General features: G+C 43.3%; 1 protein-coding gene across 2 annotated transcripts; it reads right to left on the bottom strand.

Moving 5' to 3' along the window:
• Positions 1-31: 31 nt before the first annotated feature.
• Positions 32-22,353, bottom strand: LOC112232962 (peptidyl-prolyl cis-trans isomerase FKBP1B). Of its 2 annotated transcripts, none has more exons than XM_024400301.1 (4): positions 22,095-22,353; positions 20,951-20,998; positions 1,307-1,419; positions 32-1,168 (listed from the first exon to the last, which is right to left on the bottom strand). In XM_024400301.1, the coding sequence occupies exons 1-4, from the start codon at positions 22,129-22,131 to the stop codon at positions 1,040-1,042; spliced, it is 327 nt and encodes a 108-aa protein (XP_024256069.1). In that variant the 5' UTR covers positions 22,132-22,353; the 3' UTR covers positions 32-1,039. The 2 variants fall into 2 exon arrangements, with proteins under 2 accessions (XP_024256069.1, XP_024256070.1); XM_024400302.2 differs by lacking the exon at positions 22,095-22,353 and adding an exon at positions 21,645-21,663.
• Between the last annotated feature and the right edge of the window lie 1,961 nt (positions 22,354-24,314).

Raw genomic sequence — 24,314 nt, 5'->3', positions numbered from 1 at the left:
ACACAACTCAAGTTAATAGATTTTCAATAAATACATTTTTCACAATTTTTATTAGAGTTGATTCATTAAACAGTCATACTATTCATAGGTTTTAAGAGTAGTCCTGTACAGTAGATTTGGGTTTCTGATGTCCTTCATTTGTTCATATGTGGCATTTTTGCAGTAAATGTTTACCAGGGATACAAAATGTACTAAACACATAAACATCAGTTATCCTTATGCAGGGCAGGGGTTTTTCATCACCATGTGACCTGACCAGGAACAATTGCAGGCCCTAGTTGTAGCCCTAGTTTGAGTGTTACATGATGTTACTTAGGGAGGTCTCATGGTTAAGGAAAACTCCTGACCATTAAAGCTTTCAGCAGGACAGACCTTTATCAAAAAGTGGCAATGCAGACAAGTGTTTGGTAATGCCCAGGCAAGATACGACAGGGTTCTCCAACTCTGGTTCTGGAGAGCTACTGGAGTGTGTAGACTTTTGATCCAGACCAGCACTAACACACCTTCAATCTGCATTCGTACTAGGCTGGAACAAAAGCCATACCCAGTAGCTCTCCCAACCGGAGTAGAGGAACCCTGAGATACAGAGTGTTGTACTGTTACACCTTATTTGAACTTTGAAAAACAGTAAGGCAGTGACTTTCCATTGTAAAATATTATGGCATTCATCGGATGTTTCTTTGTCATACACAGAGATTCAAGAAAATGTACAACCTAAAATGAAAGGGAAACATTTAGAAAAAGAAAAACAATGCTCATGGACATTAAAAACATTAAAACAAAGAGGAAGCCCAACTATGGTATCATCAGTGTGTAAAAGGTCTAAAATCAGTTTAGCGGCAGACAGCAGCCATCTACAATGACACAAAGTTGGCAACAAAGCAGTAGATCCTTTAACTGGTGAGAAGTTGAAGATGCTAAAACTCAAAAGGAGCATTGGTCGATGGTATGGAGCAGTGTTACCCCCTCAAAGGGAAGGTAGTGAGTGACCTTTTAGGCCTCAGTTGACCTTTCACCCCTGACCCCAGAGAGGGGTCACTCACTCCAGCTTAAGGAGCTCAACATCGAAGATGAGGGTGGCGTTGGGGGGAATGACACCGGGGTGACCTGTGGCTCCATAGGCCATATCCGGTGTGCAGGTGATCTTCGCCCGCTGGCCCACGCTCATCTGGGGGAGACAGAGGGAGGAAAAAAACAGGTAGAGGAATTGTCAACACTCGCTTATCATGTGTTGCAATATTAACATAAAATATCACGAGTACAGATATGGAGCGGCACTATCTGCTGTAAGACAATGCCATCTCACCTGTGCGATTCCTTCCTCCCAGCCCTTGATGACTTCCTGTCGCCCGATCTTGAACTTGAAGGGCTTGTTTCTGTCTCGAGAAGAGTCAAACTTCTTGCCATTCTGCAGCATACCTGGCAGAGGAATCACACAAACACTTGACTCAATGATCTTCCTAGGTTACGGTAGGTGTTTGAAAGTTCTTGTTTATTCATGCATCCTGCTTTATACGAGTACAACTGTGTACACGCGAGTGTGCTTGTGGAATCATTTGAACACAAAACAAGGCCTACACAAGTATGTTTCCCACACAGATCAATTCCATTCCAGTCATTCAAACATTTCCCCTCAAAACAAACTAAAACAAAACAAACAGAGCGCTGTTTTGCATGAGGTCAGGAAATCCTTCACCTCTGCTGCAAGAAATACGGTCTTGAATGCCTCGGAATCATAGCTTTCCAAATTCCAACATCAAAGGCTTCGGGAAAGGCGGATTCTGATAACGGCGCTGGCACAAAAACAGGAGTAATTCCACTGGGCTTCCTTATCCAGGTCCTGGGCTCCTTTTAATGATCCAAATGAACAAAGGGAATGTGAAATATGAGGCAGTGGCCTAATTCTTCCTGTGGATTATCTCTGACGGTTAACTAGGCCACGTCTAGCCTGCATCTAGACCACAGGGGAAACAGACAGATAGACAGACAGGGAGAAACAGTAGTGGCACAACAATTAATGTGCACTTGAAAATCTGTCCATTCAGGCATGCTAAGAAAGTTAGGTCCAGAAAAACTGAGACAGAGACACTGTGTGCGTGAAGAACAACAATTTTACCTTTCACAGGCCGAGGTAGAATACTGACACGAGTATTACTGAGACAAAATCCTAAATGACAATAATCCAGGGCAATGTGGCTGAAGCCATGTGAGAATGTGCCTGTTTGCACTTGCAGAAATCATTAGAAACCCTGTCATGATAAATGTAGGATTTTTCCTAGCCCTACAGTAAATTGAAGAAATGTTGATGTCAACATTAAGCAGACATACGGGACTATAATAAAGGTAGACTAGACTGTTCCAGAAGCAGCCATGGTTGGACCGATCCAATCTAACCTGTCCCACGGAATTAAATGTCACAGCAAACATGAACCCTGTTGAAGAAAAAAAACTGCAACAAAACCCATGACAAGAACTTGTCACGTCTTGTAAAATTATCGCTAATGTGCATCTACCATCGTTTCCAAGTTTTAGTCAAATAACATGGTTCATTTCTGCCACCATCACATTAGACAGACATAACAGCAGCGTAAATAGTTGGCAATAAAACTACCAGTCAGTCAGGAGACGGGTTCACCCAAAGAGATGGGAGTCTTGTACAGTAGTGGCTGCTTCTCCTCTTTCACTCCCCCTAAACCTAGTAGGACCGCAAGCTTCCAAGAATCCCTGCCTGTGGGGTCACTGGGCAGAGGTCCAAGCCGATGGGTCCACAGACCACACCGTGATTACCATCTGTTAATACAGTCTCTCCCCTGGCCAGACTGGTTACAGGCACAGTGAAAGTGCTCCTGAAGATGGAAACATTAGGTCACATATATATTTTTATTTTATTTATTTTAAACACAGTTAAACAGGGCTAGGATGTTTATTTCATATGCAGGCTGGGAATTGCTAGGGGCCTCACTATATGATTTATCACGATACGATATGTATTGCAATTCGATACTGTGACTTTATTGCCATTCGATGTTCCAGACATATTGCTCACCTTATGTCCGCTGCAGAGGGACAAGAGATTGAAAATTAGTTTTGATCAGTCGTGGAAATAAAACTTTTGGAAACAAATTTGGCTCCTTGTTGAAAAGAAGACGGAGAACACGCTATGAAGGAAAAATACTGGCGTTTTGGTGGAGGTAAAGGAAACTAGAACAAAAATATTATCCTGTAATGTAACCATCTATTTTTTACCCCATCATTAATGCAATACAGGTCTTATTTTCCCCCAAGCAGCAATGATATGGCCAGTTACAAAGTAAAGAGGTTCTTAGAATTCAATTAATTAAGACTCCTTTGCTGAATAGGTGAAAAGTTGGCTGCGTTTCAAAAACACAACTTAACCCATGTCTACCGGTATATTCAACATACCAAACATTAAGAGCACCTTCCTAATATTGAGTTGCACCGCATTCTTGATACACACAGGAAACTGTTGAGCGTGAAAAACCCAGCAGCGTTGCAGTTCTTGACACAAACTGGTGCTGCTTAATGCTTAATGCTTAATAATGTTAGCGCGATAAGTGACTAGTAGACAGTGTAGAAAGCATGACAAACTGGGCCTGCTAAATCCCGGGTTCTCTGTTTGGGTTGGGGGTTAAAATACCCAGGGAAGACCCATGTGTGCCCAAAACGGCACACTATTCCCCATATAGTGCTCTATACTTTAGGCAGAGGCACACAGGGTTGCCACATAGGGTTCTGACTAAATGTAGTACACTATATAGAGAATAGGGCACCATTTCAATGTTGGCCCCCAGACCCTCTTGAGTAGTATGGGGACTCAGAGGGGCTCAGTCTCAGCCTATCCAGCCCAGCTAGGCTATTTATACTCTGTTTTCTGTATCTGTGTCTCAGACCACACGTCACACAGACAAGCCTCTCGTCCCCTGGGGCCCAGAGATGTAAGGAGATAGCACACGTACGCTATCTGTCTGCAACATGCTTTTATAGACATGTTGGCATATCATGGGGCTGTGAACAAGTAAACTCAGCAAAAAAAGAAACTGTAAACTGCATTTATTTTCAGCAAACTTAACATGTGTAAATATTTGTATGAACATAACAAGATTCAACAACTGAGACATAAACTGAACAAGTTCCACAGACATGTGACTAACAAATCAAAAGTAACAGTCAGTATCTGGTGTGGCCACCAGCTGCATTAAGTACTGCAGTGCATCTCCTATTCATGGACTGCACCAGATCTTGCTGTGAGATGTTACCCCACTCTTCCACCAAGGCAACTGCAAGTTCCCGGACATTTCTGGGGGGAATGGCCCTAGCCCTCACCCTCCAATCCAACAGGTCCCAGACGTGCTCAATGGGATTGAGATCCGGGCTCTTTGCTGGCCACGGCAGAACACTGGCATTCCTGTCTTGCAGGAAATCACGCACAGAACGAGCAGTATGGTTGGTGGTCTTGTCATGCTGGATGGAGGGTCATGTTAAGATGAGCCTGCAGAAAGGGTACCACGTGAGGGAGGAGGATGTCTTCCCTGTAACGCACAGCGTTGAGATTGCCTGCAATGACAACAAGCTCAGTCCGATGATGTTATGACACACCGCCCCAGACCATGATGGACCCTCCACCTCCAAATCGATGGTCCTACTTAGTGGGCTCTCTGTGCGTTAGAGCTCATTCCTTCGACGATAAACGCGAATCCGACCATCACCCCTGGTGAGACAAAACCGCGACTCGTCAGTGAAGAGCACTTTTTGCCAGTCCTGCCTGGTCCAGCAACGGTGGGTTTGTGCCAATAGGTGACTTTGTTGCCGGTGATGTCTGGTGAGGACCTGCCTTACAACAGGCCTACAAGTCCTCAGTCCAGCCTATCTCAGCCTATTGCGGACAGTCTGAGCACTGATGGAGGGATTGTACGTTCCTGGTGTAAGTCGGGCAGTTGTTGTTGCCATCCTGTACCTGTTCCGCAGGTGTGATGTTCGAATGTACCGATCCTGTGCAGGTGTTGTTACACGTGGTCTGCCACTGCGAGGACGATCAGCTGTCCGTCCTGTCTCCCTGTCTTAGGCGTCTCATAGTATGGACATCGCAATTTATTGCCCTGGCCACATCTGCAGTCCTTATGCCTCCTTGCAGCATGTTTACGCAGATGAGCAGGGACCCTGGGCATCTTCTTCTGGTGTTTTTCAGTCAGTAGAAAGGCCTCTGTGACCTTAATTGCCTACCATCTGTAAGCTGTTAGGGTCTTAACAACCATTCCACAGATGCATGTTCATTAATTGTTTATGGTTCATTGAACAAGCATGGGAAACAGTGTTTAAACCCTTTACAATGAAGATCTGTAAAGTTATTTGGATTTTTACCAATTATCTTTGAAAGACAGTTTGGGGGGGGGGGTGATCGCCGTCCACTGGCCCACTCTCATCTTTATATGTCGACGGAAAAATATATGCTTGTACTTCGTTGTTCATACATCAGTATCCTTGTCACTTAGTGGTGTTACACGTAATGAGACAGCTCCGATATAGACCTGCGGCTTTAATGTCATGGTGGAGGCAGCATGTTGCTATACTGTAGTATTAATTAGCACAGTCTCTGCTGCTATTTACTCCCACAGCACCTTGTCTCAATAGGCCTAATCATTCAAATACATGAGAAAGAAGCACTGCTGGGAGTCAGAGTGTAGCATTCAGCCGTGCTCTTCCTAAGTTGCTATATCTACTTTGATTGAGGTGGCTAATAAACTACAGTACTGCAGTGCTGGGTTTAATAGGACCATGCCATCCCGTGCAGTAATGAAAATATAATTCTAATAATTATACACAAGACTTTAAAGTGTTCAGAGGAATAAGTGAAGGCTAGGACTACTAGTCTGTGAGTTATATTTAACCGTACTGCACTATGGTTCTCACTCTGATCAGTATTCTGTTCAATCTCCCTGTCTGGAAGGCAATCCCAACTCCTGCTGGGCTGTGTCAAATCAAAATCCAAAATCAATGAGGGCTGGGCCCTGATGGATAACATGGCCTCTTGCCCATTACTCACCTACTGCCTGCCGGCAGTTGATGTGCAAATGTACAGTATCAGTATGAATATATATAAATATATATAAAATGCAGGGAGATGAACAGAGTGCAAATGCAGTGTAGTACAGCTAATTTGTGTACAAAGTTCAGAGATGGCTTGTGCATCATAAAGTGCATAGCCCTTTAGACTCTATGGGCCAGATAGCCAGTTGGTGAGGACCGCAGCCCGGGGGGAGAAACTTTTCAGGTGGCGGGAGGTTTTGGTCATGAGTGACCTGAACCGACTGCCAGAAGAAGGCTAATTTGCATTTTTTTTCTATCCAAATATTATTTATAAAAGAGAAGAATTATATTGTTAAGATTATAGGAGTAGGCCTAAAACATTCTACCTCATCTGACATTCAACAGTCAGAGTCAGTTGGGGTGGCGGTGCGCTAGGGCTACACGATATGGGCAGAACATTTTAAATTGCAAATTTTTTTTATACCAATTTTTATTGCAATTTGACTTGCGATATAGATCAAAACACTTGGGAGAACTTTTGGGAATCTTAGAAATAGAATTATTTAGAAGCAAAGTGTAAAGCAGCATGGTTCTTGTTTTGAACTATCTGACTGCATTTGACCTAACAGAACAGCATGCAAACTTATAATACATCTAAAAGTGGGGAGGAGGAACTGTGCTGCGTGAGTGACAGGGGGTAAGGTTGTGTGTGTGGGAAGCAGCTGCCAGAGGATTATACACAGAGTGTACAAAACATTAGGAACACCTGCTCTTTCCATGACATAGACTGAGCAGGTGAATCCAGGTGAAAGATATGATCCCTTATTGATGTCACCTTCCATCAGTGTAGATGAAGGGGAGGAGACCATTTAAAGAAGGATTTTTAAGACTTGAGACAACTGAGACATGGATTGTGTATGTGTGCCAGCTAGAGGGTGAATGGGCAAGGCAAAAATATTTAAGTGCCAGGCGCATCAGTTTGAGTGTGTCAAAAACTGCAACGCTGCTGGGTTTTTCATGCTCAACAGTTTCCCATGTGTATCAAAAATGGTCCACCACCCAAAGGACATCCAGCCAACTTGACACAACTGTGTGAAGCATTGTAGTCAACATGGGCCAGCATCCATGTGGAACGCTTGACACGTTGTAGAGTCCATGACCCGACGAATAAATGCTGTTCTGAGGGCAAAAGGGGGTGCAACTCAATATTAAGAAGGTGATTCTAATGTTTTATACATTCAGTGTAGATGAATGCAATGCACCACCAACTTCCTGCGGCTATGAGGAGAGAACGAGAGCGACCGAGATAGATAGAGACGGAGATAGACTGAGAGAGATACTGCTGTGCTCAGGCCTGGTCTCCTGCAGTACTCTATATAAAGGCCTGCGGTGCCGCTGTGTTGTCTGCGGGGGAGTTGACCCTATTACTGGAGCACGAATGCAAAGTCTGCATTCTGTCTCTCCGTCTTTCTTTTTCAGTCTCTCTCTCTCTCTCTCTCTCAATTCAATTCAATTTGACATGGCAAGTTAAATGACTTACATTGTCAAAGTACACATATAACAACAATGGTGGGACCAACAGCAATAAGGCATCAATAATAGTAGTGGAAATGGTAGTACCATTAACAGAAATAATATTAATAATAATAATAGCAAAAGAAATAGTAATAGGCTAGTCAACATGACTGAAAAGCCACATGGCATGGTATGAACATTTTGACATTATATTGCATTTCAGGTTGTGGAAGGAGACCACATACAGTATTTGGCTGCCAAAACTGCACAGTTTGGCTTTTCACCCAGTAAATATAAATATATATATTTCTTAATCTTTCATAGTTTCAAATTCTTTGTACTGAATGATAATTTGGGGAAAGAAAAATGTTCTTAGGTCTGAGTATTTGTCACAGTGTAAACAGCATTTCCAAAACTCAGTCCTGGGGTTCCCAAGGGGTGCACCTTTAGTTTTTTGCCCAAACACTACACAGCTAATTAAAATGATCAAAGCTTGATGAATAGTTGATTATTTGAATCCGCTATGTAGTGCTCAGGCAAAAAACAAAACATGCACCCCTTTGGGGTCCTGAGGACCAAGTCTGGGAATCCCTGGTGTAATAGGGATCGCAGCTCTGTCTCTACCTCTCCCTGGGGGCAGAGTGTACACAACCTGTCCTCTCTGGGCAGCCAGGCTTGCCTGTGATGACCGGTTTCTATAGCCAAAATGCTCACAGAGTCTGTACCTAGTTAGTTTTTTCCTCCGTTTTCTATCAGTCACAGCGGTCAGATAGATGCAGTGAGGATAATGTTGGTCTGTATAATTGATCATCTAGAATATCATCGGCACCACAGGCCTTTTTGGGTTGTAGAGTACAAATAGCATTGATTTCCATTTTTTTGTGGTGTCTTTCCAATAAGTGATTTAAAAAAAATCTTTGCTTTGTGATGATTTGGTTGGGCCAGACTTTCTGAGTTGTGTCCTGCGGCTCTATGGGGTTAGTTTGGGTTAGTGAACTGAGCCTCAGAACCAGATGGCTGAGGGGACTCTTCTCTTGTTTTCACCTCTTGACATTGTGGGGCTGTGTGATAAAATGTTTCAGGGTCGCTTGTTTTGACATGGTTGTACAATTTGATGGCTTTTTTTTTCTCTTCCAATTCGAATAAGGAGGGGGGTCCAATCTACATACATTATTTGTTTGGAGTTTTTCTTTGCACTTGCAATACATTTTTTTGCATTGGATGTTTGTCTCCATTTGGTAAATTCATTATATTTAACTGCCATATTGATGAATTGGTTCTACAACTGACTGGAACATTTTGAGACAGATTCTAATTTAAATGTTCCTTTAATTCTTCTTGCTTTGTCTCTATGCTCGTTCACAGCCATACGAAAGCTACCTGTGTTGCTGATATTTAGTTCTAGATACATGTAGTTGGTGTGTTGTAATACTACGGTGTCAAAAATAGAATTTATTTATTTGTGATTCTGAATTCCAGACTTCTTTTATATTCTGTTTTTTTGGGAGGGGGCAATTCTGACAGAACCTGTGCAGATAATCTAGGTGCTGCTGTTAATGACTTCCGGCGCCAACAGAGATGGCCGCCTCGCTTCGCGTTCCTAGGAAACTATGCAGTTTTTTGTTTTTTTACGTGTTATTTCTTACATTAGTACCCCAGGTCATCTTAGGTTTCATTACATACAGTCGAGAAGAACTACTGAATATAAGAGCAGCGTCAACTCACCATCAGTACGACCAAGAATATGACTTTCGCGAAGCGGATCCTGCGTTCTGCCTTTCACCCAGGACAACGGAATGGATCCCAGCCGGCGACCCAAAAAAACAACTTTGTAAAAGAGGGAAACGAAGCGGTCTTCTGGTCAGACTCCGGAGACGGGCACATCGTGCACCACTCCCCAGTTTACTTCTCGCCAATGTCCAGTCTCTTGACAACAAGGTTGATGAAATCCGAGCAAGGGTAGCATTCCAGAGGGACATCAGAGACTGTAACGTTCTTTGCTTCACGGAAACATGGCTCACTGGAGAGATGCTATCGGAGTCGGTGCAGCCAGCTGGTTTCTCCACGCATCGCGCCGACAGAAACAAACATCTTTCTGGTAAGAAGAGGGGCGTATGCCTTATGGCTAACGAGACGTGGTGTGGCCACAACAATATACAGGAACTCAAGTCCTTCTGTTCACCTGATTTAGAATTCCTCACAATCAAATGTCGACCGCATTATCTACCAAGGGAATTCTCTTCGATTATAATCACAGCCGTATTTATATTCACACCCAAGCAGACACATCGATGGCTCTGAACAAACTTTATTTGACTCTTTGCAAACTGGAATCCACACATCCTGAGGCTGCATTCATTGTAGCGGTGGATTTTAACAAGGCTAATCTGAAAAAAAGACTCCCTAAATTGTATCAGCATATCGATTGCGCAACCAGGGCTGGCAAAACCTTGGATCATTGCTATACTAACTTCCGCGACGCATATAAGGCCCTGCCCTGCCCTCCTTTCGGAAAAGCTGACCACGACTCCATTTTGTTGATCCCTGCCTACAGACAGAAACTAAAACATGAAGCTCCCATGCTGAGGTCTGTCCAACGCTGGTCCGACCAATCTGATTCCACACTCCAAGACTGCTTCCATCACGTGGACTGGGATATGTTTCGTATTGCGTCAGACAACAACATTGACGAATACGCTGATTCGGTGTGCGAGTTCATTAGAACGTGCGTTGAAGATGTCGTTCCCATAGCAACGATTAAAACATTCCCAAACCAGAAACCGTGGATTGATGGCAGCATTCGCGTGAAACTGAAAGCGCAAACCACTGCTTTTAATCAGGGCAAGGTGACCGGAAACATGACCGAATACAAACAGTGTAGCTATTCCCTCTGCAAGGCAATCAAACAAGCTAAGCGTCAGTATAGAGACAAAGTAGAATCTCAATTCAACGGCTCAGACACAAGAGGTATGTGGCAGGGTCTACAGTCAATCACGGATTACAAAAAGAAAACCAGCCCCGTTGCGGACCAGGATGTCTTGCTCCCAGGCAGACTAAATAACTTTTTTGCCCGCTTTGAGGACAATACAGTGCCACTGACACGGCCTGCAACCAAAACATGCGGCCTCTCCTTCACTGCAGCCGAGGTGAGTAAAACATTTAAACATGTTAACCCTCGCAAGGCTGCAGGCCCAGACGGCATCCCCAGCTCGGCATTTAACACCATAGTACCCTCCAAGCTCGTCATCAAGCTCGAGACCCTGGGTCTCGACCCCGCCCTGTGCAACTGGGTACTGGACTTCCTGACGGGCCACCCCCAGGTGGTGAGGGTAGGCAACAACATCTCCACCCCGCTGAACCTCAACACTGGGGCCCCACAAAGGTGCGTTCTGAGCCCTCTCCTGTACTCCCTGTTCACCCACGACTGCGTGGCCACGCACACCTCCAACTCAATCATCAAGTTTGCGGACGACACAACAGTGGTAGGCTTGATTACCAACAACGACGAGACGGCCTACAGGGAGGAGGTGAGGGCCCTCGGAGTGTGGTGTCAGGAAAATAACCTCACACTCAACTTCAACAAAACTAAGGAGATGATTGTGGACTTCAGGAAACAGCAGAGGGAACACCCCCCTATCCACATCGATGGAACAGTAGTGGAGAGGGTAGCAAGTTAAGTTCCTCAGCATACACATCACAGACAAACTGGGGTCCACCCACACAGACAGCATCGTGAAGAAGGCGCAGCAGCGCCTCTTCAACCTCAGGAGGCTGAAGAAATTCGGCTTGTCACCAAAAGCACTCACAAACTTCTACAGATGCACAATCGAGAGCATCCTGGCGGGCTGTATCACCGCCTGGTACGGCAACTGCTCCGCCCACAACCGTAAGGCTCTCCAGAGGGTAGTGAGGTCTGCACAACGCATCACCGGGGGCAAACTACCTGCCCTCCAGGACACCTACACCACCCGATGTCACAGGAAGGCCATAAAGATCATCAAGGACAACAACCACCCGAGCCACTACCTGTTCACCCCGCTATCATCCAGAAGGTGAGGTCAGTACAGCTGCATCAAAGCTGGGACCGAGAGAATGAAAAACAGCTTCTATCTCAAGGCCATCAGACTGTTAAACAGCCACCACTAACATTGAGTGGCTGCTGCCAACACACTGACTCAACTCCAGCCACTTTAATAATGGGAATTGATGGGAAATTATGTAAAATATATCACTAGCCACTTTAAACAATGCTACCTAATATAATGTTTACATACCCTACATTATTCATCTCATATGTATACGTATATACTGGACTCTATATCATCTACTGCAACTTTATGTAATACATGTATCACTAGCCACTTTAACTATGCCACTTTGTTTACATACTCATCTCATATGTATATACTATACTCGATACCATCTACTGTATCTTGCCTATGCCGCTCTGTACCATCACTCATTCATATATCTTTATGTACATATTCTTTAACCCCCTACACTTGTTTGTATAAGACAGTAGTTTTGGAATTGTTAGTTAGATTACTTGTTGTTTATTACTGCATTGTCGGAACTAGAAGCACAAGCATTTCGCTACACTCGCATTAACATCGGCTAACCATGTGTATGTGACAGATAAAATTTGATTTGAACTCCTCCTTAGTAGGAGACAGCAGCACCAGGTCATCTGCATGCAGCAGCCACTTGATTTCAGTGTTGTGTAGGGTGAGACCAGGTGCTGCAGATTCTTCTAATGTTTTTGCCAATTCATCAATGTAGATGTTAAAACGTGTTGGACTAATTGAGCAGCCCTGTTTCACTCCACATCCCTGATGAGAATAAGTATGTTTGCTTGTTGCCAATTTCAACCGCACATTTGTTTTTTAGTGTATATTGATTTAATAACGTCATATGTTTTCTCTTTTATTTAGTTTACAAAAATATACATTTGTGCCAAATTGAATCAAATGATTTTTTGAAGTCAGTAGATTATGCCTTTGCTTTGGTTGACTTGTTTGTCAATTAGAGTTGAGGGTATAAATGTGGTCTGTTATGCAGTAATTCTGTAAAAATCAAATCTGGCTTCTGCTCAGGACGTTGTGTTCGTCAAGGAAATGAGGTGGTCTGCTATTTATGATACTGCAGTGAATTATCCCCAAGTTTCTGTTAATGCAAATTCCTCTAATTAGGTGGGTCAATTTGTTTGTACATTTTTGTAGATGCAGTGAGGATAATGTTGGTCTGTATAATTGATCATCTAAAATATCATCAGCACCACAGGCCTTTTTGGGGTTGTAGAGTACATTTGTTTTTTCAATAATTCTTGTTCTGTAATTGGGATGTCCACAGGATTCTGATCGTCTTTGACCACTGATTCAAGGATTTATAATGTCTTGTATATCCTTTTGTTCTGGGCTTTTTTTTATATTGCTGTAGAGGTTTGCAAAGTCATTTCCCCACTTATCACCAATTTTGGAAAGCCAATTTAATCATGATGTGGTTTGTTTAATTAATTCAAATGATCCCAGAAGTGGTTTTGATTCTATGGATTCCTCAATTATATCCATCAGATTTATAAACGTGCTGTTCCTTTTGTGGAGAATGTTATGCAGTTCCCCAGAACAGTTGAGCCAGTCACGTTGGTTTGTAAATTGCACGAGAGAAAGCAGAAGCAGCTGAATCCAGCTGTGTCTTGACAGGGAGTTGCATTTTATATTGAAAGTGACGTTTTTTGTTGTTGCTTCAATAGAGTGATCAGGCACGTACAACTATACTTTTCCTTTACAGAAAATACACTAGTGCAACATATTCGGCAGGGAAAAAAAATCTTAATTTTCATCACGACAACAGAAATGCAACACTATGTGGCTTGGCAGCCACACAAGTAAATGAGTTTCCAATGAAAAAAGAGAAAAGGGGATTCCTCGTCAGATGTACAACACCGTATTCAACTGAAATGTGTCTTCCACATTTAATTTAACCCAACCACTCTGAATCAGGGAGGTGCGGGGGGCTGCCTTAATCAACATCCACGTCTTTGGAGTTACTGGCCCAAAAAAACAATGCATGGCCATCATTATCTCTAATGTTTAGGCCTGTCATAGGAAATGTAGCTGGCTACATTCTTTCTAACATTTTGCTTAAAAAGGTAATCTTGTATTTTACCTGCGAAGAATAGACTAGCTACACCGAGAAAAGTAAAGGAGAAAAGTAGCAACACATCTGTCAGAGTGCTATCTGCTGATAGAATGCCCGTTCCAAGCAGAAAAAAAATACGAAGCATTTTAGATCTGCATTCACAAAACGCAGCAAGGTATATATTTTTCCCGCGTGAAAAATGAAGAATCCTGAGTAAACAAGACCCCCAAGTTTAACTTGCTATCTAAGTAAGTGGCTGAATTAATAAGGTAACAGGGCATCATATTGTGTTAGCTTTCTGCTGCGTTTGAGAAGCCAAAGCCCTTTGGATGAGTTATTTGACCAGCTGCCACTGCTATCTTGATTTCCTTGCATTTTTTTAATCCTCTCCGTTCTCAGCCCGTCTGCTCCACCTCAGTCTTCTCCGAGCAGAGCAGGCAGGCCCATTGCCCTAGCGACTCCAGACAGACACAGCATGCTGCTGGAGAGCCAGTAATGTCAAAACCTTGTGTCAAACTTAGCTTGTGAATGTCCAAACTCACCAAAAATGACATTTTGGTAGCTCCTATAGATGTATAACTTTGAGCTGGATTGCCTGTCTTTGCAATTAATTTATTTTTGTTTGCGATCGTTAGCATATTTAGCTAATAGCCTCCATGCTATTTTTTGGTGCCCCCTTGTGTACTAAACCGGTAATACCGTAAATCCCGGGGTGAGAGAAAGACGGTATGATGATATGAAAATCTGGATACCGCCGAACCCTACTAATCTCCCACTCTAGAATGGAAAAACTCTCTTCATTGAAGTAGGGTGACAGAGGGAAATGTATGTTGTTTTTAACCATTCGATCGCTGCTGCAACGATGCCAAGGAACCCGTTTTTGTTTGTCTGCTGCTAGCTAGCTCTAACAGCTCAAAAAACAGCAAAGAGTGAAAAACTTTATTTTTGTATTTTTATTATTCTCGATATGTGTAGAGTCCATGCTCCTTTCTGGTTTACTCCCTCAGTTCGATCGTTTAATGTAGTTGTATTAACTCCCCTTGCTAGGTTTGTTCTAGCTCGATTTTTCTGGCTTGCCGGCTAGACTTTTGTTGTGTAGCTAGTTAGCTCTGGATTTTTTTTTCATATTCTGATTGAAATTATTTATTTATTTTGTATTATTTGTTGTCTTGAATTCTTTTTAGATATGAGTGTTTATCTCATTTTAAAAACCAGAAGGGGGAAATAAATCAGGAGCTCGCTCTCAACATAATTTTTGTTACAGAGTTGGATAGCTGTGATAGGAGAAAACTGAGGATGGTTCAACAACATTGTAGTTACTCCACAATATGAACCTAAATGACAGAGTGAAAAGGAATCCTGTATAGAATAAAAATATTCCAAAACATGCATCCTGTTTGCCATAAGGCATAAAGGTAAAGCTGCAAAAAATGTGACAAAGAAATTAACTTTATGTCCTGAATACAAAGCGTTATGATTGTGGTAAATCCAACACAACACATCATTGAGTACCACTCTTTATATTTTCAAGCGTGCTGGTGGCTGCATCATGATATGGGAATGCTTATCATCGGCAAGGATTAGGGAGTTTTTTAGAATAAAAATAAATGGAATAGAGCTTAGCACAGGCAAAATCCTAGAGAAAAACCTGGTTCAGCCTGCTTTCCAACAGACACTAGGTGACAAATTCACCTTTCAGAAAGACAACTAAACACCAAAGACAAAATATCCACTGGAGTTGCTTACCAAGACGACATTGAATGTTCCTGAGTGGTCTAGTCACAGTTTTGACTTAAATCGTCATGAAAATATGGCAAGACTAGAAAATGGCTGTCTACCAATGATCAACAACCAACTCGACAGAGCTTGAAGAATTTGAAAAGGATGTGCAAATATTGCACATTCCAGGTGTGCAAAGCTCTTACCCAGAAAGACTCACAGCTGACAAAGGTGATTCTAACATGTATTGACTCAGGGAAGTGAATACTTATGTAAATGAGATATTTCTGTATTTCATTTTCAATACATTTGCTAAAGTTTCGAAAATCCTGTTTTCACATTGTCATTATGGTGTATTATGTGTAGAGGTGAGATGTTTTATTTATTTAATCCATTTGGAATTCAGCCTGTAGAAAAACGTGGAATAAGTCAATGGGTCTGAATACTTTCTAAAGGCAATTTATATTTGCTCGTTCGCTTATACACCACATGACCTAAAGTAAGTGGACACCTGCTTGTCGAACCTCTCATTCCAAAATCAATGGCATTAATATGGAGTTGGTCCCCCCTTTGCTGATATAACAGCCTCCACTCTTCTGGGAAGGCTTTCCACTAGATGTTGGAACATTGCTGCAGGGACTTGCTTCCATTCAGCCACAAGAGTATTAGTGAGGTCGGGCACTGATGTTGGGCGATTATGCCTGGCTCACGGTCTGATGGGGTTGAGGTCAGGGTTCTGTGCAGGCCAATCAAGTTCTTTCACACTGATCTCGACAAACCACTTCTATTCGGACCTCGCTTCGTACAAAGGAGTATTGTCATGTTGAAACAAGAAAGCCCACCCCCCCCCCAAACTGTTTCCACAAAGTTGGAAGCACAGAATCGTCAAGAATGTCATTGTATGCTGTAGCGTTAAGATTTCCCTTCACTGGAACGAAGGGGCCTAGTCCGAACTATGAAAAACAGCCCCAGACCATTATTTCTCCTCCACCAAACTTTACAGTTGGCACTATGCAGGTAGCCTTCTCCTGGCATACGCCAAACCCAGATTTGTCCGTCTAACTGCCAGATGGTATAGCGTGATTCATCACTCCAGATAACACGTTTCCACTGCTCCAGAGACCAATGTCAGCAAGCTTCACACCACTCCAAGGTATGCTTGACATTGCGCATAGTGATCTTAGACTCGTGTGCAGCTGCTCGGCCATGGAAACCAATTTAATGAATCTCCCGATGAGCAGTTCTTGTGCTGACGTTGCTTCCAGAGGCAGTTAGGAACTCAGTAGTGAGTGTTGCAACCGAGGACAGACAATTTTTTTACGTGCTATGCGCTTCAGCGGTAACGTTCTGTAAGCTTGTGTGGCCTACCACTTCGGGGCTGAGCCATTATTGCTCCTAGGCATTTCCACTTCAAAATAATGTGGCACTTACTGTTGACCGGGCAGCTCTAGTAGGGCAGAAATTTGACGAACTGACCTGTTGGAAAGGTGGCATCCTACGACGGTGCCACGTTGAAAGTCACTGAGCTCTTCAGTAAGGCCATTCTACTGCCAATGTTTGTCAATGGGTCTGAATACTTTCTAAAGGCAATTTATATTTGCTCGTTCTCTTACACACCACATGACCAAAAGTAAGTGGACACCTGCTTGTCGAACCTCTCATTCCAAAATCAATGGCATTAATATAGAGTTGGTCCCCCCTTTGCTGATATAACAGCCTCCACTCTTCTGTGGAGGCTGTACAAGTATGTAAACTGGGTGGACGCCCTAATAGGTTAAGTACCCAATGCATATGGATGACCAGTAAATTCATCTTCCCAGTCACTTGTCCCGGTGTTGGCAGATGCGCTCGTGCCAATATCTCAAGAATCGCTCAAAAGTGTGTTAGGTTCTACGGAAAGATTAGTATTTTCCTTTCAGCAGTAGGCCTTTGCTTTTCAAACAGTTGGCCAACAATGTTTTTCCTCGCGATTGTATTTAGACATTTGTGAAAGGCAAACTGACAGATGCAACCAAATATAATCCATAGAAGGCAGTTCCCATTCCAGTCAGGACTGGCAGCTATTGCTCGTGTTCCCATTAGTTTAAAGTCAAAGTGCCAGGGTTAGAGGTTCCAAAGTCCTTCTATGGATTACATCTATGGCCGCAACTCAACATGCCATTTTATATTTGGCACGTGTGTTGACCAAATTGCGGGCTGTAAGTACTTGTGATAAAACTTAATCCACAGCTATTTTTTTTAGGAGCGATTGATCCTCCGTAGCTAAATGATGCTCTCTGGTGGAGTATTCAGAATTATTTTATTTACAGTGCATTCGGAAAGTATTCAGGACCCTTGACTTTTTCCACATTTTGTTACGTTATTGCTAAAATGGATTAAATATTTTGTTTACTTGTCAATCTACATACAATACCCCGCAATGACAAAGGAAAAACAGGTTTTTAGACATTTTTGCAGCTCTGGCTGGGCCACTCAAGGACATTCAGAGACTTGTCCCGAAGCCACTCCTGCGTTGTCTTGGCTGTGTGCTTAGTGTCATTGGTCCTGAGCGCTCTGGAGCAGGTTTTAATCAAGGATCTCGCTGTACTTTTCTCCGTTCCTCTTTCCCTCGATCCTGACTAGTCTCTCAGTCCCTGCATCTGAAAAACTTCCCCACAGCATGAAGCTGCCACCACCATGCTTCACCGTAGGGATGGTGCCAGGTTTCCTCCAGACATGAAGCTTGGCATTCAGTCCATAGAGTTCAATCTTGGTTTCATCAGACCAGAGAATCTTGTTTCTCATGGTCTGAGAGACTTTAGGTGCCTTTTGACAAACTCCAAGTGGGCTGTCATGTGTCTTTTACTGAGGAGTGGTGTCTTTCTGGCCACTCTAACATAAAGGCCTGATTGGTGGAGTGCTACCGAGATGGGAGAACCTTCCAGAAGGACAACCATCTCCCTGACCAAGGCTCTTCTCCTCCGATTGCTCAGCTTGGCCGGGCGGCCAGCTCTAGGAAGAGTGTTGGTGGTTCCAAACTACTTCCATTTAAGAATGATGGAGGCCACTGTGTTTTTGGGGACCTTCAATGCTGCATAAATGTTTTGGTACCCTTCCCCAGACCTGTGCCTCAACGCAATCCTGTCTCTGAGCTCTACGGACAATTCCTTCAACCTCATTGCTTGATTTTTGCTCTGACATGCACTGTGCTTTTTGCTCTGACATGCAATGGGTTGAGTCACTGACATGATCTTCCCGTCTGGGTTGGCGCCCCCCCCTTGGGTTGTGCCGTGGCGGAGATCTTTGTGGGCTATACTCGGCCTTGTCTCAGGGTGGTAAGTTGGTGGTTGAAGATATCCCTCTGGTGGTGTGGGGGCTGTGCTTTGGCAAAGTGGGTGGGGTTATATCCTGCCTGTTTGGCCCTGTCCGGTTGGATCATCGGATAATGCCACAGTGTCTCCTGACCTCTCCTGTCTCAGCCTCCAGTATTTATGCTGCAGTAGTGTGTGTCGGGGGGCTAGGGTCAATCTGTTATATCTGGAGTACTTCTCCTGTCTTATCCGGTGTCCTGTGTGAATTTAAGTATGCTCTCTCTAATTCTCTCTTTCGTTCTCTCTTTCTCTCAGAGGTCCTGAGCCCTAGTACCATGCCTCAGGACTACCTGGCATGATGACTCCTTGCTGTCCCCAGTCCACCTGGCCGTGCTGCTTCTCCAGTTTCAACTGTTCTGCCTGCGGCTATGGAAACCTGACCTGTTCACCGGAAGTGCTACCTGTCCCAGACCTGCTGTTTTCAACTCTCTAGAGACAGCAGGAGCGGTAGAGATACTCTTAATGATTGGCTATGAAAAGCCAACTGACATTTACTCCTGAGGTGCTGACTTGTTAAACCCTCAACAACTACTGTGATTATTATTATCTGACCATGCTGGTCATTTATAAACATTAGAATATCTTGGCCATGTTCTGTTATAATCTCCACCTGGCTCAGCCAGAAGAGGACTGGTCACCCCTCATAGCCTGGTTCCTCTCTAGGTTTCTTCCTAGGTTTTGGCCTTTCTAGGGAGTTTTTCCTAGCCACTGTGCTTCTACTCCTGCATTTCTTGCTGTTTGGGGTTTTAGGCTGGGTTTCTGTACAGCACTTTGAGATATCAGCTGATGTAAGAAGGGCTATATAAATCAATTTGATGATTTGATTTATATAGACAGGTGTATGCCTTTCCAAATCATGTCCAATCAATTGAATTTACCACTGGTGGACACCAATCAAGTTGTAGAAACATCTCAAGGATGACCAATGGAAACAGGGGGCACCTGAGCTCAATTTTCGAGTCTCATTGCAAAGGGTCTGAATACTTATGTAAATAAGGTATCTGTCTTTTATTTTGAATATATTTGCTCAAATTTCTAAAAACCTGTTTTCGCTTTGTCATTATGGGGTGTTGTGTGTAGATTGATGAGGGGGATTTTTTTTTTAAATCAATTTTAGAATAAAATGTGGAAGAAGGGAAGGGGTCTGAATACTTTCTGAATGCACTGTATGTCTGTTCAGACAGGAGTAATATAATTGTTTATTTTACCTTTATTTAACTAGGCAAATCAGTTAAGAACACATTCTTATTTACAATGACGGCCTACTAAAAGGCAAAAGGCCTCCTGCGGGGACGGGGGCTGGGATTAAAAATGTAAAATATATAAATACAGGACAAAACACACATCACGACAAGAGAGACAACACAACACTACACAAAGAGAGACCTAAGATGACAACATAACATGGTAGCAACACAACATGACAACAACATGGTAGCAACACAACATGGTAGCAGTACAAAACATGGTACAAACATTATTGGTCCCAGACAACACCATAAAGGGCAAGAAGGTAGAGACAACAACACATCACACAAAGCAGACACTAATGACAGTAAGAGTGTCCATGATTGAGTCTTTGAATGAAGATATTAGCCCCGCAAAAAAATGTATAGCATATTTTTGGCAAAATGATTTATATTTATCAACACCCCTACATCCCGCTGCTATGTATGTCTCTCTCTCTCTCTCTCTCTCTTTACCCCTCTCTTTTTATCGCTCTCACTCGCTCTAAACTACTGCACTGACCTGCAAAAAACTAAACTCAGAAGGAACAGGGCCAGGAACTATGTCTTCATTTACTACCCGCTCTCACTCACTGCCTTCTGGGCAACAATAAACCAAACAGCAATCAATCACTCAACATAATGACAAAGTGTTGAGCTTTAAATGCATCACCACCAAACATTAACATTGTATTAAACTTGACTTGTTGTAGAGTTCGAGCCATGTCTTCAAAGCGACAACTGGCGCACGCACACACACAGGTCATATACACGTTATAAACGTGTAATAAACGTGTAATCACCCAGACAGAATGTTGACATTTACTTCCCGTTTCCTGTCTGACCTGGTTGTCTGGGAGATGACCATGAGACATGGAATGGCCCACCTCGTAAAAAAATGTATAAATAAATAAAACGTTAATTTCCCAACCAGATGCTCTGTCACACACTCTTTACCTGTGTAATGGACAACACACGTCTGGCCCTTCTTTGGGAAAGTCCTTGCTGTTGAAAAGAAAACAAACAATAGTGGGTAGATTGTAGTCTTGTGTGTGTGTGGAACTTTTTACACCCTGCAGCCTAATGGAGTTAGGAGGAGCTAATAGATTAACAATGCCTGTCTGGATTAAGTCTGTCTGTGTGTTGTTATGTCTGAGCTAGGAAAGCTTAACCCTTATCCTTGTATAGTTGACCTATTTTCAAACTATTCAATCCTAATGTGTTCATCAACTGGTTATTACGGGTTATTATTGTCCCAGAGACATGAAGATCTGAGCGTGTGGAATGTGTCTCAAATTATAGAAGGAAAAAGTGAGAGAGGATGCAAGTAGCCACAGACTAAAGGGAGAACAAGACTGTCAGAGTGTAAGCATGTGGTGTATTGTAGGTTGTGTGTCTGCTGGGAAAACTTGCTTTACCACAGTGCAGTGATATCCTATGAGGTATTCCGTCGTGGTATTGGTGGTATGGCAGACATTGTAATAATAGGATGTGTCCTAGCCATGACATGATTCGTTTTGATGTTGTCACATCAAATCATTAGCTGTAACATCTTATTGCTTTAGCTAAAAACATACACAAATGTAGCTATGCAGTTTGATGGCTGTATAATAGCGGAATAATCTAACCTACTTCAAATGAGAATTATTACCGACAAAAAGCAGGAATTCCAGGAGCTGTTCTGAGAAGAAAGCCGGCTGGCTATAAATGCAGAGTGTTCTAGATCGGGATTGGTCTGAATGTGCTGATCGAGAGAGTCAGTACAATCCGGGGATGGGACGTCACTACCCTAAACCCTAACCTAGTCAAAAACAATTTTAAAAAATGTCAACCTCAAATCTGATAGGGACGTCCCAAGGATCCCTGATAACATGGACAGTACAGAGAGCGAAGAACATTTCGAAGGCTTGAGAGTGTGTAGGCCTAGTGAAATTGTAACTAACTACTTTGCAACGGCTGTAAATTCGTAAAACGTTACCACAGTATATGATAATACTGCATTTCCCACAATTTCGTAATCGCTAAATGAATAATGCATATGCATATACTGCACAACAATCCAAAATATAAACAGACGCCAAAATGTAGAAAAAAAACTCACCATCTCCTGGGGATATTGTTTCAATGTCCACACCCATTATGACACAAAGCCGACGGTGTTTGCTAAAGCATCAAATAAAGCAGGTTTGGCTTCTACTGTCTAGTCTATTTCGGTGGCTAAAAAGGTGCAAGCTACAGCAATGCCGAGCACTGATCGAATCCACTAGTCTGAGAAATGCAAGATTGTATTTGCCTGGCTATCCAGAATAGACTCCTTACACCGGCCAAACACTACGCCACGCCCACGGACATTATGCCGTGTTCAAATGCTATCCACGTGCCGCGTTCAACGATTCATGAAGTCAGAAATGTCAGAGTTTCCTAGTTCCAACTTTATATGAACGCGGCATAAACCCAGCGAAATAATTGGGTGTGTTGTCAGGCTAAAATCACAGAGATTCTTAACCCAAGAGGCGCAACTTCGTGAGACTTCGGAAATGCTTGCAGTAAACAAATCTTCCTTAGTTGTTCATTTTCTCGAAATCTAAAGGCACAACCTAGATTCGAGGTAGTGTTTTACGTACTTTAACATGTTATTCATCCAACCTCGTGAAAGTGATGAACTGACACGTTTTTATTTTTGTCAAAAACAACTTAAAATGGAACGAGTGCCTTTGATTTGACGGCATGCACATGCGTAGTTTGGCCCGAGACAATCGTTAGACTCGATGACGTGTTTCTACCTATTACATTTATACACCCAATTGGTTTCTATGCTGCTTTCAAATACTAGTTGGAACCAGGATATTTGATAAATACCAAATTACTGACTCGTTGAACATTCCATGTGAATTACTACAACCAGTTAGTAAGTCGGAAATGTCCGAGTTCCCTAGTTCTGACTAATACTGGAACGCGACATTAGCTAGTCAAGTCACCATGCTGTGTTGTCATGTTTGCTGCCTTGCTATGTTGTTGTCTTTAGGTTCCTCTTTATATATATTGTTATGTTGTCTCTTTTGTCGTGATGTGTGTGCAGTGCATCTCCTCCTCGTGGACTGCACCAGATTTGCCAGTTCTTGCAGTGAGATGTTATCCCACTCTTCCACCAAGGCACCTGCAAGTTCCCTGACATTTCTGGGGGGAATGGCCCTAACCCTCAGATCCAACAGGTCCCAGACGTGCTCAATGGGATTGAGATCCGGGCTCTTCGCTGGCCATGGCAGAACACTGACATTCCTGTCTTGCAGGAAATCACACACAGAACAAGCAGTATGGCTGGTGGCATTGACATGCTGGAGGGTCATGTCAGGATGAGCCTGCAGGAAGGGTACCACATGAGGGAGGAGGATCTCTTCCCTGTAACGCACAGCGTTGAGATTGCCTCCAATGACAACAAGCTCAGTCCGATGATGCTGTGACACACAGCCCCAGACCATGACGGACCCTCCACCTCCAAATCAATCCTGCTCCAGAGTACAGGCCTCGGTGTAACGCTCATTCCCTCAACGATAAACGCGAATCCGACCATCACCCCCGGTGAGACAAAACCGCAACTTGTCAGTGAAGAGCACTTTTTGCCAGTCCTGTCTGGTCCAGCGACGGTGGGTTTGTGCCCATAGGCGACATTGTTTCCGGTGATGTCTGGCCTAACAACAGGCCTACAAGCCCTCAGTCCTGCTCGCTTAAGTGTTTTTTAGATAGCGTTTGACAGTGATGAGGCGTGGACGGACATTACGGACACAGGCAATGAGGCAGTGATCACTGAGATCCTGGTTGAAGACAGCAGAGGTGTATTTAGAGGGCAGGTTGATCAGGATGATATCTATGAGGGTGCCCGTGTTCACAGATTTAGGGATGGCGGGATGAGGTCAATAACACGGTACCTTTCTAATCGACCTGGCCCGGGTACCCTGGAAGGATATTGACCTCATCCTGTCAGTAGAGGACACCTGGTGTCTCTTTAAAAGTGCTTTCCTCACCATCTTAAATAAGCACACCCCATTCAAAAACATATAGAACTAGGAACAGATATAGCCCTTGGTTCACTCCAGACTTGACTGCCCTTGACCAGCACAAAAACATCCTGTGGCAATCTGCATTAGCATCGAATAGCCCCCGCGATATGCAACTTTTCAGGGAAGTCAGGAACCAATATACACAGTCAGTTAGGAAAGCAAAGGCTAGCTTTTTCAAACTGAAATGTACATCCTATAGCACAAATTCCCAAAAGTTTTGGGACACTAAAGTCCATGGAGAATAAGAACACCTCCTCCCAGCT

Source organism: Oncorhynchus tshawytscha, linkage group LG05 (genome assembly GCF_018296145.1).
Source record: "Oncorhynchus tshawytscha isolate Ot180627B linkage group LG05, Otsh_v2.0, whole genome shotgun sequence".
NCBI lineage: Eukaryota > Metazoa > Chordata > Actinopteri > Salmoniformes > Salmonidae > Oncorhynchus > Oncorhynchus tshawytscha.
The sequence above is the reverse complement of the archived record's forward strand: the minus strand, read 5'-3'. Positions and strand labels throughout refer to the sequence as shown.

What these genes read in the sequence shown, in the direction of transcription:
- LOC112232962 (XM_024400301.1), bottom strand. Translation starts at nt 22,131, where the DNA reads ATGGGTGTGGACATTGAAACAATATCCCCAGGAGATG. An exon ending in AACAATATCCCCAGGAGATG is followed by an intron (nt 20,999 to 22,094) that starts GTGAGTTTTTTT and finishes TCTTTTCAACAG; the next exon opens with CAAGGACTTTCCCAAAGAAG. An exon ending in GTGTGTTGTCCATTACACAG is followed by an intron (nt 1,420 to 20,950) that starts GTAAAGAGTGTG and finishes TTCCTCTGCCAG; the next exon opens with GTATGCTGCAGAATGGCAAG.